Source organism: Cherax quadricarinatus, chromosome 63 (genome assembly GCF_038502225.1).
Source record: "Cherax quadricarinatus isolate ZL_2023a chromosome 63, ASM3850222v1, whole genome shotgun sequence".
Lineage (NCBI taxonomy): Eukaryota > Metazoa > Arthropoda > Malacostraca > Decapoda > Parastacidae > Cherax > Cherax quadricarinatus.
Genome location: NC_091354.1, coordinates 24968890 through 24989883, shown reverse-complemented (window position 1 = coordinate 24989883; position 20994 = coordinate 24968890). Strand labels below are relative to the sequence as shown.

At 38.2% G+C, this 20994-nt stretch overlaps 1 protein-coding gene across 1 annotated transcript in view; it reads right to left on the bottom strand.

The window, feature by feature from the left end:
- Window positions 1–2857: 2857 nt before the first annotated feature.
- LOC128698149 (uncharacterized) overlaps window positions 2858–20994 on the bottom strand; it is a 428958-nt gene continuing 410821 nt past the window's right edge. Inside the window, exon 12 of the mRNA XM_070098535.1 lies at window positions 2858–4888. Coding sequence (XP_069954636.1) covers window positions 4244–4888 — 645 coding nt within the window. The 3' untranslated portion in view covers window positions 2858–4243. The remainder of the gene's footprint in view (window positions 4889–20994) is intronic.

Genomic DNA, 20994 nt, shown 5'->3' with positions numbered 1-20994 from the left:
TCCACCTCAGCCCAGTAGCACCACAACATAACTCTCCACTCTCTTCACAATCATCCACAAACACCAGCATCCACAATTTAAGAAAGGCTATTATTTTTGTTACATTTGTAGTTTTAAGCAGTAAAAACAACATAATACATCATAACAATGAACTACAATTATATATTCACTTTTATTTTTGTAAGATGTGGAGGCTTGAAAAAAAAAAAGTTTTTTGGCTTTTTTTGGGGCTCTCAGGAAGGCAACTCTATTTTTCCCATAAGTTCTTCAGTTCAACTAACACGATTTTACCTAACACGGTGCTTTCAGGAACGTAACTAACGTGTTAAATAACGGTCTACTGTATATATATATATATATATATATATATATATATATATATATATATATATATATATATTATTATTATTATTTTTTTTTTATTATCACACCGGCCGATTCCCACCAAGGCAGGGTGGCCCGAAAAAGAAAAACTTTCACCATCATTCACTCCATCACTGTCTTGCCAGAAGGATGCTTTACACTACAGTTTTTAAACTGCAACATTAACACCCCTCCTTCAGAGTGCAGGCACTGTACTTCCCATCTCCAGGACTCAAGTCCGGCCTGCCGGTTTCCCTGAATCCCTTCATAAATGTTACTTTGCTCACACTCCAACAGCACGTCAAGTATTAAAAACCATTTGTCTCCATTCACTCCTATCAAACACGCTCACGCATGCCTGCTGGAAGTCCAAGCCCCTCGCACACAAAACCTCCTTTACCCCCTCCCTCCAACCCTTCCTAGGCCGACCCCTACCCCGCCTTCCTTCCACTACAGACTGATACACTCTTGAAGTCATTCTGTTTCGCTCCATTCTCTCTACATGTCCGAACCACCTCAACAACCCTTCCTCAGCCCTCTGGACAACAGTTTTGGTAATCCCGCACCTCCTCCTAACTTCCAAACTACGAATTCTCTGCATTATATTCACACCACACATTGCCCTCAGACATGACATCTCCACTGCCTCCAGCCTTCTCCTCGCTGCAACATTCATCACCCACGCTTCACACCCATATAAGAGCGTTGGTAAAACTATACTCTCATACATTCCCCTCTTTGCCTCCAAGGACAAAGTTCTTTGTCTCCACAGACTCCTAAGTGCACCACTCACTCTTTTTCCCTCATCAATTCTATGATTCACCTCATCTTTCATAGACCCATCCGCTGACACGTCCACTCCCAAATATCTGAATACGTTCACCTCCTCCATACTCTCTCCCTCCAATCTGATATTCAATCTTTCATCACCTAATCTTTTTGTTATCCTCATAACCTTACTCTTTCCTGTATTCACCTTTAATTTTCTTCTTTTGCACACCCTACCAAATTCATCCACCAATCTCTGCAACTTCTCTTCAGAATCTCCCAAGAGCACAGTGTCATCAGCAAAGAGCAGCTGTGACAACTCCCACTTTGTGTGTGATTCTTTATCTTTTAACTCCACGCCTCTTGCCAAGACCCTCGCATTTACTTCTCTTACAACCCCATCTATAAATATATTAAACAACCACGGTGACATCACACATCCTTGTCTAAGGCCTACTTTTACTGGGAAAAAATTTCCCTCTTTCCTACATACTCTAACTTGAGCCTCACTATCCTCGTAAAAACTCTTCACTGCTTTCAGTAACCTACCTCCTACACTATACACTTGCAACATCTGCCACATTGCCCCCCTATCCACCCTGTCATATGCCTTTTCCAAATCCATAAATGCCACAAAGACCTCTTTAGCCTTATCTAAATACTGTTCACTTATATGTTTCACTGTAAACACCTGGTCCACACACCCCCTACCTTTCCTAAAGCCTCCTTGTTCATCTGCTATCCTATTCTCCGTCTTACTCTTAATTCTTTCAATTATAACTCTACCATACACTTTACCAGGTACACTCAACAGACTTATCCCCCTATAATTTTTGCACTCTCTTTTATCCCCTTTGCCTTTATACAAAGGAACTATGCATGCTCTCTGCCAATCCCTAGGTACCTTACCCTCTTCCATACATTTATTAAATAATTGCACCAACCACTCAAAAACTATATCCCCACCTGCTTTTAACATTTCTATCTTTATCCCATCAATCCCGGCTGCCTTACCCCCTTTCATTTTACCTACTGCCTCACGAACTTCCCCCACACTCACAACTGGCTCTTCCTCACTCCTACAAGATGTTATTCCTCCTTGCCCTATACACGAAATCACAGCTTCCCTATCTTCATCAACATTTAACAATTCCTCAAAATATTCCTTCCATCTTCCCAATACCTCTAACTCTCCATTTAATAACTCTCCTCTCCTATTTTTAACTGACAAATCCATTTGTTCTCTAGGCTTTCTTAACTTGTTAATCTCACTCCAAAACTTTTTCTTATTTTCAACAAAATTTGTTGATAACATCTCACCCACTCTCTCATTTGCTCTCTTTTTACATTGCTTCACCACTCTCTTATATATACATATATATATATATATATATATATATATATACATATATTTATATATACATATATACATATATATATATATATATATACGCAATAAGATCACAGTAAACAGGTGATTTCAGAATATGCAAAACAACCACTCTGAAAGAATAGAGAAATTCCAAGCGCTTTCGTGACTACTCACATTATCAAGTTCCTTGATAATGTGAGTAGTCACGAAAGCGCTTGGAATTTCTCTATTCTTTCAGAGTGGTTGGTTTGCATATATTTATATATATATATATATATATATATATATATATATATCTATATATATATATATATATATATATATATATCTATATATGTGTGTGTGTGCGTGTATGCGTACGTACATAAACTGGGAAAATTAGCTCCAAGATGTAATTACATTGTGAATAACTTTTACCAAATCTGTTAATGTATTAAAGCACTTTCTACCTATTTACATGACAACATATTTGAGCATAGCTGGAAAAAAGGCCTCACCCCGAAGCCTCTTTTCTTGAAATGCTCCGGACGGGAAACAGGAAAAGTAGGAACACATAAATGTACAGGAAATGTGCTGGAAAGTCTGGCAAATTCCTCTGACAATACCGGTTGAAATAAATCTATAAACAACGTGAAATAAAATATTTACTCTCCTAGTGTTTTATTACATAAAGTATTGAAACTTTCGAGTAATTGGAGATGATATTTAGAACCAAAGTCACAATTAGAACGTCAGATTTGAAAAATAAGTGAATTTAAACCATAAAAAAGTTATTTATCAACAGCGCCTTTTTTACATTACACGTGTGCAGTAAAAATTTTTTTGACAACCATAGAATTGCAGAAAAAAAAACCTGATCCAACCATAATAGCTCCAATGCTGGAAAAAAAACCTGTTAGTTACTGTATTGGTAAGGTAATTGAAGAATTTTATCCTGGCTATTGTCAAACACAATTAACTGTTTCGTAGAGATTATTGATGGAAACTAAAACAACTTTTATATAAAATCATCATCTAAATATAAGCCAAACATTATATTGATGTTAAGTGATTATAATAATGTAATAAAGTCAATGTTCACATATATGATGAAAGTTGTCCGTTTAATGAGAACATTTATATGAGAATCTTTCGTATAATGAAGAAACTGCTTATATAACGAAAGAATTATTTGTGTAATAGAGAAATATCAATACAATGTGAGAATTGTCAGAGTAATAAAAGTTATCGTTATAATGACAACGGTATTGTGAGGAAAACCCTTCCAGATAAAAAGTGAAAACTAAGATTGATAATCATAACAAATAAGTTAAAGTTTATACGAATAATTTCACAGGAGTATCAGGAGTAAGAGATGAGGTTCATGCAGGTCTGGGAAGTATGGCTAGGTGAGTTGCTCCACAAGTTCTATATATCACTATAAAAGCCATTAAATGTGATCAGATGAAGAACCCAGACGTTCTAGAGCACTAAACATTATGGAGGACTGATAATGTAGATATGTTTACGACGGAGATAAGGACGAACATCTATATTACACGTCAAATATTAATTTCAAGTTGTGGACACAAAACACAGGTACGTGATGAAAGTTCACATAATAAACTTTGACTTGATAATAATATTGACGTGGTAATAATTTGACTTGATAATAACTTACTGTATGTGAAAATATTTGACGTCTCCTACACGGAAAAGTTTCATGGATATCCTTCACTGAAGAAACTAGTCTTAATACCTTTACTCGTCAACTGCACCAACATTGTGAGAGGATTCATAACCTTGATCTTCACTGGTCTTGTGTCCCTGTAACTGACCGTTTACAATGATGTTTACACACGGCTTTACATTATCGTTTCTAAATACTGCAACAGGGGACAGATGCACTTTCTCTTCAGCTTTTGTGGCTAGCTCAAGCTGGGGAAACTTGTTAATTTCCACATTTTTCGTCTCGTCCTCGACTTCTTCGAAGAGACTTAGGGATCTTGCTATTGGACTGGAGTCTAAGTTATGTACCGGACTCTTGGATGACCCAAATCGTTCCGAGCTTTCCAGTCCATATGCACTTGCCACTAGTCTGGGTGACATAAGGGAGGTTGTAGCCCGTCCACTGTCTACGGGAGACGGATGTGCAATGCTGCTCCTGGACCCATGGAGACTCAGTAACTGGCTGGCATTTGCTCCGCTGCTGGTGCGACGAAAAGGCTGGTTGCTAACACAAATGGAAACGATGGAGGAGTTGCGGCGGGTGGCAGGACTGGGGTCTAGCAGAGTTGTCTGCACGGTAGAGAAGCTGCGGCTGTGGAGAGCCTTTGGTCCCCGCACCCCCCGCGGGGTTCGACGCTCCTGAAGACGCTCCCACGTTCTTTTCAGTAAAGCCTTCACCTGACGCAGGAGAAGGAAAGTGTTATTACTTGGTTCGTATAAGTGGTAAATACAAACTTTCTAACTCAGAAAATCTGCAAAATTATTCGGTGATTATCTCAGGCTGTTGAAGACATCCTCCATATCTCCACATGATTACATAGACACACACACACGCAAACACACACACACACACACACACACACACACACACACACACACACACACACACACACACACACACACACACACACACACACAAGGAGAGAGTGACCTAGTAGCGATCAGTGAAGAGGCGTGCCAGGAGCAATGAATCGACCCCTGCAACCACAAATAAGTGAGTACAAATAAATGAGTACACACACACACACATGGATAGGTTTGAGAAGAAATCATGGGCAAAAGGGCTTAAGAGCACAATGGAACAAGTGTGGTGAAAAGGCTAAACAATAAGATGAACAATCCAGGGGGGAGAAAACAGAGATTAAAAACATTTTCTCATTAAGAGAGAAGGACATGTTTCAGGAGACAAGTTTCCAAAAACTAGGGCAGTGTTATTCACTAATTTTTGCAAGAGAGCCACTTCGGTTAAACACATTGATTGAGAGAGCCGCAGCTACTGCAAGTTAGCGTAACTCAACTAAATTAAGTAGTACTGAGCTGCTAGTGCCATCTAGTAAATGAGAAAAATTAGACATGGTAATATTAGCCTGCATATCTTGTTATTAATAGCAAAATAAAGATCACACTTACTTAATGCTCCTTTTCTACTGGTCGGGTCTGGGATGGCTGTTCATCACTATTGCGTTTTTGTTTAAGCACAAATCGATCCATCATAACGGACACTACTTGACTGCACTTTGGTTTCAAGTAAAACTATCCCATCGCAGCTAGCTTCCACAAGCAGCAACAGTTAAGTCGTTACTTTCATATATGTTGCCGCAGTCTCAAATATCTGTTGCCTATTTTCAAACACAAATCTCCAAGAGTAACGAAATACGTCCAGTCTCCCCCGAAATCTTGAACTCAACTGATTCAGCGAGACCACCGACGCCTAGAGCTAGACGTGTCCCTGATCAGTTTTCCGTAGTGGACACGTATGATTTCTATACGACTAGGGTAGGGATGTTAGAATGTTATCTCTTACTGTGACTGCGTCTTCCATCTCACCTCAGGAAAATATGTATCTTACTTGAAAAATTATTTTTCTATATATTTTTTTTTATTAATTAATTTATATATTTTTCGAGAGCCGTGAATTGAGTCATCGCGAGCCGCGCAATGAATACCACTGGACTAGGGTGTAGCCGAGGAGAAAAATTCGTCCGGTCAAAGTGACAACCACAACAGAAATGGTATGAAACAGGATCATGCAGCAGAAACAATGGTTAAGAGACTCCACCAGACATACCTCCATTATGACAGAACAACAAAGGAACGGAAGCAACTGAGAAAGTACAAAGACACCAAAGGCAGGAAGGAGAGACAGGCAAGGAAGCATAGCCTTGAAAGGACTAGACACAGAACATCCCCCTCAACCTTCAGCCCCCCGCCCAACCAAACAATAACCTAAAACATACCATACTCCACACCCACAGTCCCCCCTCACAGTAGGATTACCACGCCTCACAGAAGCCTATCACAAAATCTCGCCCTGCTTTCCACACCCATCCCACCTTCACTTTTCCCTCTTACCCCACTTCTTCAGCCGACTCATTGACGAAGACCAGGGATCCAAGAACCTGGAGACGTACTGACTTTACGTGCCTCTCCAGCACCTTGTTAAAGACAAACCAGGGATCTACTGGTAATCCCCTTTATGTATGCTGGGAGGCAGTTAAACAGTCTTGGGCCCCTGACACTTATTGTGTTGTTTCTCAGCTTACTCTTGGCACCCTTGCTTTTCATTAAGGAAATATTGCATCTCATGCTGAGTGTTTTGCGTTTATAGGGAGTAATTTTCGTGTGCAAGTTTAATACTAATCCCTTTAGGAATTTCAAAGTGTATATTATCATGTATGTTTCTCGCCTGCATTCCAGGAAATACAAATCAAGGGATTTCAACTATTTCCAGCAATTTAGGAACTTTATCGTACTTATGTGTGCTGTGAAAGTTCTCTGTACAATCTCTAGGTCAGCAGTTTCGCCTGCCTTGAAGAGCAGTTAGTGTACAGCAGTATTCCAGCCTAGAAAGAACAAGCAATTTGAAGAGAATCATCATAGGTTTGGCGTCCCTAATTTTGAATGTTCTTATTATCCATCATTTTTCTAGCAAATGAGGTAGATACATTGTTGTGGTCTTTGAAGGCGAGATCCTCTGACATTATCACTCCCAGGTCCTTTATGCTAGTTTTTGTGTGGTTAGAATTTGTTGTATACCTTGATACAGTTTTAATATCCTTAAGTTTTCCATATCTGAGCAGATGAAATTTCTTTTCATTGGTTCATTTGGTTGATGTCCGCTTGGAATCTTGTGATGTCTTCAATGGAGGACACTGTCATGGCAATTCGGGTGTCACTCGCAAAGGAAGACACTGAACTATTGTTTACATCTCTGTCTATGTCAGATATGAGGATGAAGAATAGGATGGGAGCAAGTACTGTGCCTTGTGGAACAGAGCTTTTCACCGTAACTGCCTAAGACTTTACTGTGTTCAATATTACTCTGTGTTGTAGATTCATCTACCAACTTTTCCCATTATTCCTTTATCACGCATTATGTGCGCTAGTACACGGTGGTCCCACTTGTCGAAGGCTTTCACATATTGTGTGTATACTGCAACTGTATTTTGTTTATCCTACAAAGCATCCAGGACCTTGTCATAGTGGACCAGTAGCTGGGACAGGCAGTAGCAACCTGTTCTAAACTTGTGTTGCCCTGGGTTGTGTAACTAATGGATATCTTGGTTGTTGGCCATCTTGCTTTTTAGAACCCTTTCAAAGATTTTTATGATATTGGATGTTAGTGCTATCGGTCTGTAGTTCTTGCAATTGTTTTTCTGCCACCTTTGTAGAGTGGGGCCATGTCTTTTGTTTTTAGTGAGTGTGGGATGACCCCTGTGTCCATGCTCCCTCTGAATAGAATGCTGAAGGCACGTGACAAGGGCTTCTTGCAGTTCTTGATGAACACAGAGTTCCATGAGTCTGGGCCCGTTGCAGAGTGCATGGGAATGTCATTAATTGCCTCTTCGATCAAAAATTCAAATAATTTGTGTCATTTTTAATACAGGATCTTGTAGCATAAATCATGTATAAGAACTCATCAAAACACAAATGAGAGAAACCGAGAAAGAGAACAGAGATGCAAGGGACAAGAAACAGAGATATAGCTAGAGACAGGCAGCAAAGCCCAGACTTGGGAGAACCAGCGAATACAACCAACTACAGAGCTACCCCTACAACTACCTTCTACCCCACCGAAACCATACACAATAATCCAAAACATTCAACACTCTGCACTCACAACCCCTTCCCTCTACACACAAACCCTACGTCAACAGCAGCTTCTCACAGAATCCTGCCCAGTCACTCACTCCCAGCCTGTACAAAAAAAAATCCTCTCCCCCCCTCCTTACGAATACAGTATTGGAAAAGAAAGTGAAGGTATTGGACACCTACACAGAATAACATGAAAATGTGAGGAGTGGTACGAAGGTATCCCCAGTCACCATAGCTCTCATGCAAACAAATCTCATGGGGATAACAGATGCAATCGTTCCAACCGAATATCACATCCTGATGAAAGATAAAGGGAGCAGAGGGGAAAGGGAGAGTTCTACTGCTCATCAGAGCCCAGTGAAGTTTTGAGAAGTTGAGAGGAATGGACAGAGGCAAGAAAATACATAATAGGAACACTTCAGACTGGGGTCCCAAGGTGGGAATGTAGTGATGTACAACCCACCATGGAATAGCAGGAGGCCAAGACAGAAGTATAATGTAAGCAACAGAGCAATAATGATGGACACACTAGCTAAGGTGGCCAAAAGGGCCACACATGAGCAGAACAAAATTTCTGGTTCAGGGGGATTTCATCAACAAGGATTTTGACTGGTTAAACCTGGAGCGACTTGGATGACCAGAAAATGGAGAACTACATGAGAGAGAGGAGGAGATGACCCAGCAAGGATGGACCTTTTAGCATATATATATACATATATATATATGTCGTGCCGAATAGGCAGAACTTGTGATCTTGGCTTAAATAGCAACGCTCATCTTGCCATATAGGACAAGTGAAAAAAATATATTTCACTGTGTTTGTTTAGTATTAAATTACTGTAAATAAATCTAAAATATATTTAGTTGGGTTAGGCTAAAATAAATTGTTCTTGTTATAATAAGGTTAGGTAAGTTTTCTAAGATTCTTTTGGTGCAAAATTAATTTTTTTTACATTAACATTAATGAAAAAAATATATCTTTAAACGTATAAAAGAAAATTTCAGAAAGGACTTAATTTTAAATGAGTTCTTGCTAATTGACCAGTTTTACATATTCGGCACGACATATATATATATATATATATATATATATATATATATATATATATATATATATATATATATATATATATATATATATATATATATATATATACACATACTGTTTTTTTTTTTGACAAGTCGGCCGTCTCCCACGGAGGCAGGGTGACCCGAAAAGAAAGAAAATCCCCAAAAAGAAAATACTTTCAACTTCATTCAACACTTTCACCTCACTCGCACATAATCACTGTTTTTACAGAGGTGCTCAGAATACAACAGCTTAGAAGTATATACGTATAAAAATACACAATATATCCCTCCAAACCGCCATATCCCAAACCCCTCCTTTAGAGTGCAGGCATTGTACTTCCCATTTCCAGGACTCAAGTCTGGCTATATAAAATAACCGGTTTCCCTGAATCCCTTCACTACATATTAACCTGCTCACATTCCAACAGTTCGTCAGGTCCCAAATACCATTCGTCTCCACTCCTATCTAACATGCTCATGCCCGCTTGCTGGAAGTCCAAGCCCCTCGCCCACAAAACCTCCTGTACCCCCTCCCTCCAACCTTTACGAGGACGACCCCTACCCCGCCTTCCTTTCCCTACAGATTTATACACTCTCCATGTCATTCTACTTTGATCCATTCTCTCTGAATGACCAAACCACCTCAACAACCCCTCTTCAGCCCTCTGACTAATACTTTTGTTAACTCCACGCCTTCTCCTAATTTCTGCACTCCGAATTTTCTGCATAATATTCACACAACACATTGCCCTTAGACAGGACATCTCCACTGCCTCCAACTGCCTCCTCGCTGCAGCATTCACAACCCAAGCTTCACACCCATATAAGAGTGTTGGTACTACTATACTTCCATACATTCCCTTCTTTGCCTCCATAGATAACGTTTTTTGCCTCCACATATACCTCAATGCACCACTCACCTTTTTTCCTTCATCAATTCTATGATTAACCTCATCCGTCATAAATCCATCTGCTGACACGTCAACTCCCAAATATCTGAAAACATTCACTTCTTCCATACTCCTCCTCCCCAATTTGATATCCAATTTTTCTATATCTAAATTATTTGATACCTTCATCAACTTACTCTTTTCTTTATACACATTCCCAAATTCGTCCACTAACCTTTCCAATTTTTCTTTAGAATAATAATTACTAAAATAAATAATAAGAAAATTGTCATGTATATATATATATATATATATATATATATATATATATATATATATATATATATATATATATATATATATATATATATATATATATATATATATATATATATATATTATATATATATATTTATATATATATATATTTATTTATATATATATATATATATATATTTATATATATATATATATATATATATATATATATATATATATATATATATGTGTGTGTGTGTGTGTGTGTGTGTGAACAATCGCACACTAGCGATCTTAATCTTAACTGTGTAAAACAAACCACGGGGGTGGAAATCATTAGCTGAAGTACTTTCACACATCTCAGTGCATCATCTGGAGCTATGCAATGTTGCAAGAGAGCAACTAATGTAGGGGCAGTGTTCTCAGAGTAGCGTAGTGCGGGTGTGTCACTGGTCACAGCTTCTCTCAGAATGTGGTCAACGGTCGGTGCCATCCCCACACCACCACCATCCCTCTACTCCCCATATTGGGTAGGAGGGTTTCTGAGATGTCTTGCATGAAATTAGAAGATATAATAGCCAGCCCCAAGCTTTTTCTAGCCACTTATAACAAGTCATGTGATTTGAGAAAATATTTTTCTCATTGGATAATATATATATATATATATATATATACATATATATATACATATATATATATATATATATATATATATATATATATATATAAATATATATATATATATATATATATATATATATATATATATATATATATAATATATATATATATATATATATATATATATATATATATATATGTAATATATATATATATATATATATATATATATATATATATATATATATATATATATATATATGTATATATATATGTATATATATATATATATATATATATATATATATATATATATATATAGTAGGTTGGTAGACAGCAACCACCCAGGGAAGTACTACCGTCCTGCCAGATGACTGTGAAACAGAAACCTGTAACTGTTTTGCATGATGGTAGGATTGCTGGTTTCTTTTTCTGTCTCATAAACACGCTAGATAACAGGGATATCTTGCTACTCCTACTAACACTTTTGTCGACTAAAATGCGACTAAAAGGCGACTAAAATGCCGGGAGCAATGGGCTAGTAACCCCTTCTCCTGTAGACACTAAAAAAGAGAAGAATAAAAACTTTATAAAACTGGGATGCTTAAATGTGCGTGGATGTAGTGCGGATGACAAGAAACAGATGATTGCTGATGTTATGAATGAAAAGAAGTTGGATGTCCTGGCCCTAAGCGAAACAAAGCTGAAGGGGGTAGGAGAGTTTCAGTGGGGGGAAATAAATGGGATTAAATCTGGAGTATCTGAGAGAGTTAGAGCAAAGGAAGGGGTAGCAGTAATGTTAAATGATCAGTTATGGAAGGAGAAAAGAGAATATGAATGTGTAAATTCAAGAATTATGTGGATTAAAGTAAAGGTTGGATGCGAGAAGTGGGTCATAATAAGCGTGTATGCACCTGGAGAAGAGAGGAATGCAGAGGAGAGAGAGAGAGATTTTGGGAGATGTTAAGTGAATGTATAGGAGCCTTTGAACCAAGTGAGAGAGTAATTGTGGTAGGGGACCTGAATGCTAAAGTAGGAGAAACTTTTAGAGAGGGTGTGGTAGGTAAGTTTGGGATGCCAGGTGTAAATGATAATGGGAGCCCTTTGATTGAACTTTGTATAAAAAGGGGTTTAGTTAGAGGTAATACATATTTTAAGAAAAAGAGGATAAATAAGTATACAAGATATGATGTAGGGCGAAATGACAGTAGTTTGTTGGATTATGTATTAGTTGATAAAAGACTGTTGAGTAGACTTCAGGATGTACATGTTTATAGAGGGGCCACAGATATATCAGATCACTTTCTAGTTGTAGCTACACTGAGAGTAAAAGGTAGATGGGATACAAGGAGAATAGAAGCATCAGGGAAGAGAGAGATTGAAGGTTTATAAACTGAAAGAGGAGGCAGTTAGGGTAAGATATAAACAGCTATTGAAGGACAGATGGGCTAATGAGAGCATAGGCAATGGGGTCGAAGAGGTATGGGGTAGGTTTAAAAATGTAGTGTTAGAGTGTTCAGCAGAAGTTTGTGGTTACAGGAAAGTGGGTGCGGGAGGGAAGAGGAGCGATTGGTGGAATGATGATGTAAAGAGCGTAGTAAGGGAGAAAAAGTTAGCATATGAGAAGTTTTTACAAAGTAGAAGTGATGCAAGGAGGGAAGAGTATATGGAGAAAAAGAGAGAGGTTAAGAGAGTGGTGAAGCAATGTAAAAAGAGAGCAAATGAGAGAGTGGGTGAGATGTTATCAACAAATTTTGTTGAAAATAAGAAAAAGTTTTGGAGTGAGATTAACAAGTTAAGAAAGCCTAGAGAACAAATCGATTTGTCAGTTAAAAATAGGAGAGGAGAGTTATTAAATGGAGAGTTAGAGGTATTGGGAAGATGGAGGGAATATTTTGAGGAATTGTTAAATGTTGATGAAGATAGGGAAGCTGTGATTTCGTGTATAGGGCAAGCAGGAATAACATCTTGTAGGAGTGAGGAAGAGCCAGTTGTGAGTGTGGGGGAAGTTCGTGAGGCAGTAGGTAAAATGAAAGGGGGTAAGGCAGCCGGGATTGATGGGATAAAGATAGAAATGTTAAAAGCAGGTGGGGATATAGTTTTGGAGTGGTTGGTGCAATTATTTAATAAATGTATGGAAGAGGGCAAGGTACCTAGGGATTGGCAGAGAGCATGCATAGTTCCTTTGTATAAAGGCAAAGGGGATAAAAGAGAGTGCAAAAATTATAGGGGGATAAGTCTGCTGAGTATACCTGGAAAAGTGTATGGTAGAGTTATTATTGAAAGAATTAAGAGTAAGACGGAGAATAGGATAGCAGATGAACAAGGAGGCTTTAGGAAAGGTAGGGGGTGTGTGGACCAGGTGTTTACAGTGAAACATATAAGTGAACAGTATTTAGATAAGGCTAAAGAGGTCTTTGTGGCATTTATGGATTTGGAAAAGGCGAATGACAGGGTGGATAGGGGGGCAATGTGGCAGATGTTGCTAGTGTATGGTGTAGGAGGTAGGTTACTGAAAGCAGTGAAGAGTTTTTACGAGGATAGTGAGGCTCAAGTTAGAGTATGTAGGAAAGAGAGAAATTATTTCCCAGTAAAAGTAGGCCTTAGACAAGGATGTGTGATGTCACCGTGGTGGTTTAATATATTTATAGATGGGGTTGTAAGAGAAGTAAATACGAGGGTCTTGACAAGAGGCGTGGAGTTAAAAGATAAAGAATCACACACAAAGTGGGAGTTGTCACAGCTGCTCTTTGCTGATGACACTGTGCTCTTGGGAGATTCTGAAGAGAAGTTGCAGAGATTGGTGGATGAATTTGGTAGGGTGTGCAAAAGAAGAAAATTGAAAGTGAATACAGGAAAGAGTAAGGTTATGAGGATAACAAAAAGATTAGGTGATGAAAGATTGGATATCAGATTGGAGGGAGAGAGTATGGAGGAGGTGAATGTATTCAGATATTTGGGAGTGGACGTGTCAGCAGATGGGTCTATGAAAGATGAGGTGAATCATAGAATTGATGAGGGAAAAAGAGTGAGTGGTGCACTTAGGAGTCTGTGGAGACAAAGAACTTTGTCCTTGGAGGCAAAGAGGGGAATGTATGAGAGTATAGTTTTACCAACGCTCATATATGGGTGTGAAGCATGGGTGATGAATGTTGCAGCGAGGAGAAGGCTGGAGGCAGTGGAGATGTCATGTCTGAGGGCAATGTGTGGTGTGAATATAATGCAGAGAATTCGTAGTTTGGAAGTTAGGAGGAGGTGCGGGATTACCAAAACTGTTGTCCAGAGGGCTGAGGAAGGGTTGTTGAGGTGGTTCGGACATGTAGAGAGAATGGAGCGAAACAGAATGACTTCAAGAGTGTATCAGTCTGTAGTGGAAGGAAGGCGGGGTAGGGTCGGCCTAGGAAAGGTTGGAGAGAGGGGGTAAAGGAGGTTTTGTGTGCGAGGGGCTTGGACTTCCAGCAGGTATGCATGAGCGTGTTTGATAGGAGTGAATGGAGACAAATGGTTTTTAATACTTGACGTGCTGTTGGAGTGTGAGCAAAGTAACATTTATGAAGGGGTTCAGGGAAACCGGCAGGCCGGACTTGAGTCCTGGAGATGGGAAGTACAGTGCCTGCACTCTGAAGGAGGGGTGTTAATGTTGCAGTTTAAAAACTGTAGTGTAAAGCACCCTTCTGGCAAGACAGTGATGGAGCGAATGATGGTGAAAGTTTTTCTTTTTCGGGCCACCCTGCCTTGGTGGGAATCGGCCAGTGTGATAATATATATGTATATATATATATATATATATATATATATATATATATATATATATATATATATATATATATATATATATATATATATATATATATGGATTGCTATTTTTCTGAGTAACCTTTTTAATTAATGAAAGAAAGGAACAGAATGTGCTTTTTATCTATTTAAATGTCCTCTTCCATGGTACTCGAATATTCTCAGAGGTACTCAGAAGTATCCCTTCCTAAATATTGTCTACTAACTTCTTAGAGTTGGTTAACATGCCTTCGGAATCTTCTATACCTTTCCGATAATTCTCTGATCCAAATTTATACTGCCCTTCAACCCCTACCTATGCTATCATGTAATTCTTTGTGCCTGTCAATGTATGGTACAATAACAGCTAACCGATTTATATAACCATACACAACTGATGTAGCATGTTGCTTTGTTGCATATACACGATCGAGAGTTACCAATCCATCATGAAACCACCTGGTAAAATTATCAATCCTGTGATTTTATATAGCACTGTTGTTTAAAATTGTATTCAGTACACTCTACTAAATAGCTATCGAGCTTTATAACCCATAATTTGAGTTATATACGGTATTCCTGTCATGTTTCAAGATAGAAGATTCAATTATGTTTCTATGACAGAACTGTTAGGTACAATAATCTGGGCAGCAGCCCACCCCATTGGGTGATTGCAGGAACTAACGTGGTTAAAGATAGTGTTCGACACTGGTCCTGTCCTGATTGAGTATTTATGTTGGACTATTCTGGTTTCCATTAGTTTGCCTGTTTGACCAATATATGAGAGAGGACACTGAGTATAAGGTACCTTGTAAACTCCATCAACTTTGTTGGAGGGTTTGTTTTTAATCAGCCTTTGTTTCACAGTCCCAGTGTTTTTGAAAGCATAGTTTATACTGACCATTTTTAATGCCTCACGCAGGCAGACCAGGTTTTCATTGTATGGTAAAACTATTACATTTTCCTGAGAATCACTTCCTTAGGTTGTCCTGTAGAAAGTCAGTCTTGCTGACATTAGTACCTTCTCGAAAAATCCCTAGTATAAGAACATAAGAACATAAGAAAGAAGGAACACTGCAGCAGGCCTACTGACCCATGCAAAGGAGGTCCATGTCCCACCCCCTTCTGGATTAGCCCAATGACCCACCTAGTCAGGTCAGTTCCACTTATGGAAGGAGCACGGCATCAGACCTAGTAGCACAGGCTAGTCAGGTCCAACTCACACCCACCCACATCCACTCATGTATTTAACCTATTTTTAAAACTACACAAAGTTTTAGCCTCTATAACTGTACTCAGGAGTTTGTTCCACTCATCCACGACTCTATTACCAAACCAGTGCTTTCTTATATCCTTCCTGAATCTGAATTTTTCCAACTTGAAACCATTGCTGCGAGTCCTGTCTTAGCTGGAAATTTTCAGCACGCTATTTACATCCCCTTTATTTATTCCTGTTGTCCATTTATACACCTCGATCATAGCCCTCAGACTATCCTCATAGGGAAGATTTCTGATACATGGGATCAACTTTGTCATCCTCCTCTGTACGTTTTCCAGTGCATTTATATCCATTCTGTAATACGGTGATCAGAACTGTGCAGCATAATCTAAATGAGGCCTAACCAAGGATATATAGAGTTGAAGAACAACCTGAGGACTTCTATTATTTATACTTTTAGATATGAAGCCAAGAATTCAGTTAGCTTTATCGCGAACACTAATGCACTGTTGTCTTGGTTTTAGATTACTGCTAACCAGAACTCATAGCCTCACTTTTGTGGCTATGTTGAATATCTTGCTGATTTCATCCTCTAAATACTCTGGACTGCAGATGCACAAGGCTCTCAAGAACATTTTCAGGAACACACTCCTTTTTACCCCTTGATTTGTGAATAGAATAGTGAATGTATGACGACAGATTGGTGGACTTCCAGTAAACTGTAAACTTGAATTTTCTATTAACCCGATGGATTTAAACATCTAGGAATGACGGAGTGTTGTTTATTTCATTTTCTGTTGTGAACTTAATTGTAGGTACTAGACCGTGGAGTCTAGGGAGGAACTCATCAATGTTCTGATCCCTAGGCCATAGGCAAACAACATCTACTTATCTTAACAAACTAGCTTTATCTTGGAATATGTCTTTAGGAAGTCTAGTCTCATAGAATTCCACATGCAAGTTACTGAGTAAGGGGCTGAAGGGATTTCCCATTGCCATGCTTTATTTTTGAGCGCAGTGTTTCCCTTACAACACTAATTTGCAATCAGTAACACAAATTTTTATCAATTCGATTATGTGCATGGGGTAGGGTATGGGAAAGTTTTCTACCTCCTCTTTAAGGTACGAAAGCAAGTCAGGGACAGGTACTTTGGCGAACAGAGCTGAGACATCAAAGCTCACTAGGGTAAGGTCATGTGGGACATTTAATTTCTGGAGCCTTTCATTATTTTTAATATGTTCATCCTTGATGCCACTGACCATGGGGGTTAGAAGTTTGACCAACCATTTAGATAGGTTACATCGCTGCTGAATCTACTGAACTTATGATAGGACGGATTGGGTACTCTGGTTCATGCGTCTTGATTATTCCATAAAGTTACAGTAGTTGCACAAGCTCGATAGCTATTTAGTAGAGTCTATTGTACACAATCTTAAACAGCAATGCTATACAAAATCACAGGATTGCTCATTATACCAGGTGGTTTCATGATGGACTGGAGACGCTCGACCTGTGTATACACACCAAAACATCATGCTACGTCAGTTGTATATGGTTACATAACGCGGTTAGCTGTTACTGTACCATACATTGACAGGTACACAAGATTACGTGGTAACATTGGTAGTGGCGTTAAAAGATATTAGATGAAGAAATTTGGATCCTATAAATATTATCAGAATGCTGTAGATTCCCAAATAAGGCATATTAATCGGTACGGAGAAGACTGGTAGACAATACTTAGGAATGGTAGTGGTGTGAGAATGGTAGTGATGCTGGAATGGTAGTAGTGCGGGTGGCACCAAACTGTTGGCTCAACATTCGGAGAGACGCAGCGGCAGGTGTCTAACCTGCACTGCGCTACTCTGAGAAAACTCCCCCTCACTCCTTCACTGCATAGCTCCTGATGACGCACTGAGAAGTGTGAAAGTATTTCAGCTAAATATTTCGAACCCCTCCCCCCCCGTGACTTGTCTCGCATGTATGCATATATATATATATATATATATATATATATATATATATATATATATATATATATATATATATATATATATATATATATATATATATATATATGCAAAACAACCACTCTGAAAGAATAGAGAAATTCCAAGCGCTTTTGTGACTACTCACATTATCAAGGAACTATGAAAGTAAAGCATCCAAGGAAGCTATATAAGGGGTCTGGCCAGCACCTCACTATCAGATCCCACAACGGTTAAACACATGACGCGCGCCGACCCAACTTGGATAGGTCCTTTGCACAACTCACCCACAAACTATTCTACCCAAGAAAATTTAAAAATTATTATTTGTCCAGTGTATTATTAAATTCTTCCCAAATTCTATTAATTATAAATGGATCTAATTTATATAAACCAAAGGAAATATTCATATTATTGTCAAAACTGCTTTTTATGAAACAAGATTCAATTATATTCCTGTCGACCATGGACTTGCTTGATACTACTTTCTCAACTTCTTGAAAATCAATTGGATGGTTAAAATCTCTTACATGAATAAATAGAGCATTGGAATCTTGTCCAGTTCTAATGCTATATTTATGTTGTTTTAATCTTAGTTCGAGATTTTTACCAGTTTGACCGTAATAAACTTTATCGCAAATTTTACAAGGAATCTTATAGACACATCCATCAGCATTTTGGGGGGAATTCTTTATCAAAAGTTTTTTTACTGTATCAAGATTTTTGAATACAACTTTAATATTAAAAGTCTTAAGAAGGGAAGGCATATCAACCAAGTTTTCATGGTAAGGGAGAACCAACATATTTTTAGTTGAATAAGGCTGCTTGTCCCTTTTTGGATTGTAAAAAGTACTTCTAGCAACTTTAAAAGATTTATCAATTACATTTCTTGGGTATTTTAAATCATTACCTATTTCATAAATTTTGGATATTTCCTCATCTATAAACTCAGGACTACAAATTCGTAAAGCTCTCAAAAACATTGATGAGAAAACAGACAGTTTGACTCTATCTTGATGCGAGGAATAATAGTGGACATAGGAACAGTTATTTGTAGGTTTTTTGTAAATTTTAATTTTGAATTCATTATTACCCTTAATAATTAAAACATCTAGAAAAGGCAATGAGTTATTTTCTTCAAACTCAACAGTAAAGTTTATAGAATGGGCTAAGCTATTTAATTTTCCAAGGAAATGGTGTATATCTACATTTTTGGGCATAAGACAAAATATCATCAACATATCGTTAACTATGATTTACCATTGCCAGTTCCTACTATCATTAAACTTATTAAACTTTGCGTTGTTGATGCAAAATTTGTATTTAATGATAAGTTTTACACTCAGAAGTTTGGTATGGCAATGGGAAATCCTCTTTCACCTGTTCTTAGTAACCTATACATGGAATTTTTTGAAACAAGGTTGCTTAACACAATCCTCCCTAATAGAGCTAAATGGTTCAGATATGTTGATGATATTTTGTGTTTTATGCCCAAAAATGTAGATATACACCATTTCCTTGGAAAATTAAATAGCTTAGTCCATTCTATAAACTTTACTGTTGAGTTTGAAGAAAATAACTCATTGCCTTTTCTAGATGTTTTAATTATTAAGGGTAATAATGAATTCAAATTTAAAATTTACAGAAAACCTACAAATAACTGTTCCTGTGTCCACTATTATTCTTCGCTTCAAGATAGAGTCAAACTGTCTGTTTTCTCATCAATGTTTTTCAGAGCTTTACGAATTTGTAGTCCTGAGTTCATAGATGAGGAAATATCCAAAATTTATGAAATAGGTAATGATTTAAAATACCCAAGAAATGTAATTGATAAATCTTTTAAAGTTGCTAGAAATACATTTTACAATCCAAAAAGGGACAACCAGCCTTATTCAACTAAAAATTTGTTGGTTCTCCCTTACCATGAAAACTTGGTTGATATGCCTTCTCTTCTTAAGACTTTTAATATTAAAGTTGTATTCAAAAATCTTGATACAGTAAAAAAACTTTTGATAAAGAATTCCCCCCAAAATGCTGATGGATGTGTCTATAAGATTCCTTGTAAAATTTGCGATAAAGTTTATTACGGTCAAACTGGTAAAAATCTCGAACTAAGATTAAAACAACATAAATATAGCATTAGAACTGGACAAGATTCCAATGCTCTATTTATTCATGTAAGAGATTTTAACCATCCAATTGATTTTCAAAAAGTTGAGAAAGTAGTATCAAGCAAGTCCATGGTCGACAGGAATATACCTGGAGTTTACCTGGAGAGAGTTCCGGGGGTCAACGCCCCCGCGGCCCGGTCTGAGACCAGGCCTCCTGGTGGATCAGAGCCTGATCAACCAGGCTGTTGCTGCTGGCTGCACGCAAACCAACATACGAGCCTCAGCCCGGCTGATCCGGAACTGACTTTAGGTGCTTGTCCAGTGCCAGCTTGAAGACTGCCAGGGGTCTGTTGGTAATCCCCCTTATGTGTGCTGGGAGGCAGTTGAACAGTCTCGGGCCCCTGACACTTATTGTATGGTCTCTTAACGTGCTAGTGACACCCCTGCTTTTCATTGGGGGGATGGTGCATCGTCTGCCAAGTCTTTTGCTTTCGTAGTGGGTGATTTTCGTGTGCAAGTTCGGTACTAGTCCCTCTAGGATTTTCCAGGTGTATATAATCATGTATCTCTCCCTCCTGCGTTCCAGGGAATACAGGTTTAGGAACCTCAAGCGCTCCCAATAATTGAGGTGTTTTATCTCCGTTATGCGCGCTGTGAAAGTTCTCTGTACATTTTCTAGGTCGGCAATTTCACCTGCCTTGAAAGGTGCTGTTAGTGTGCAGCAATATTCCAGCCTAGATAGAACAAGTGACCTGA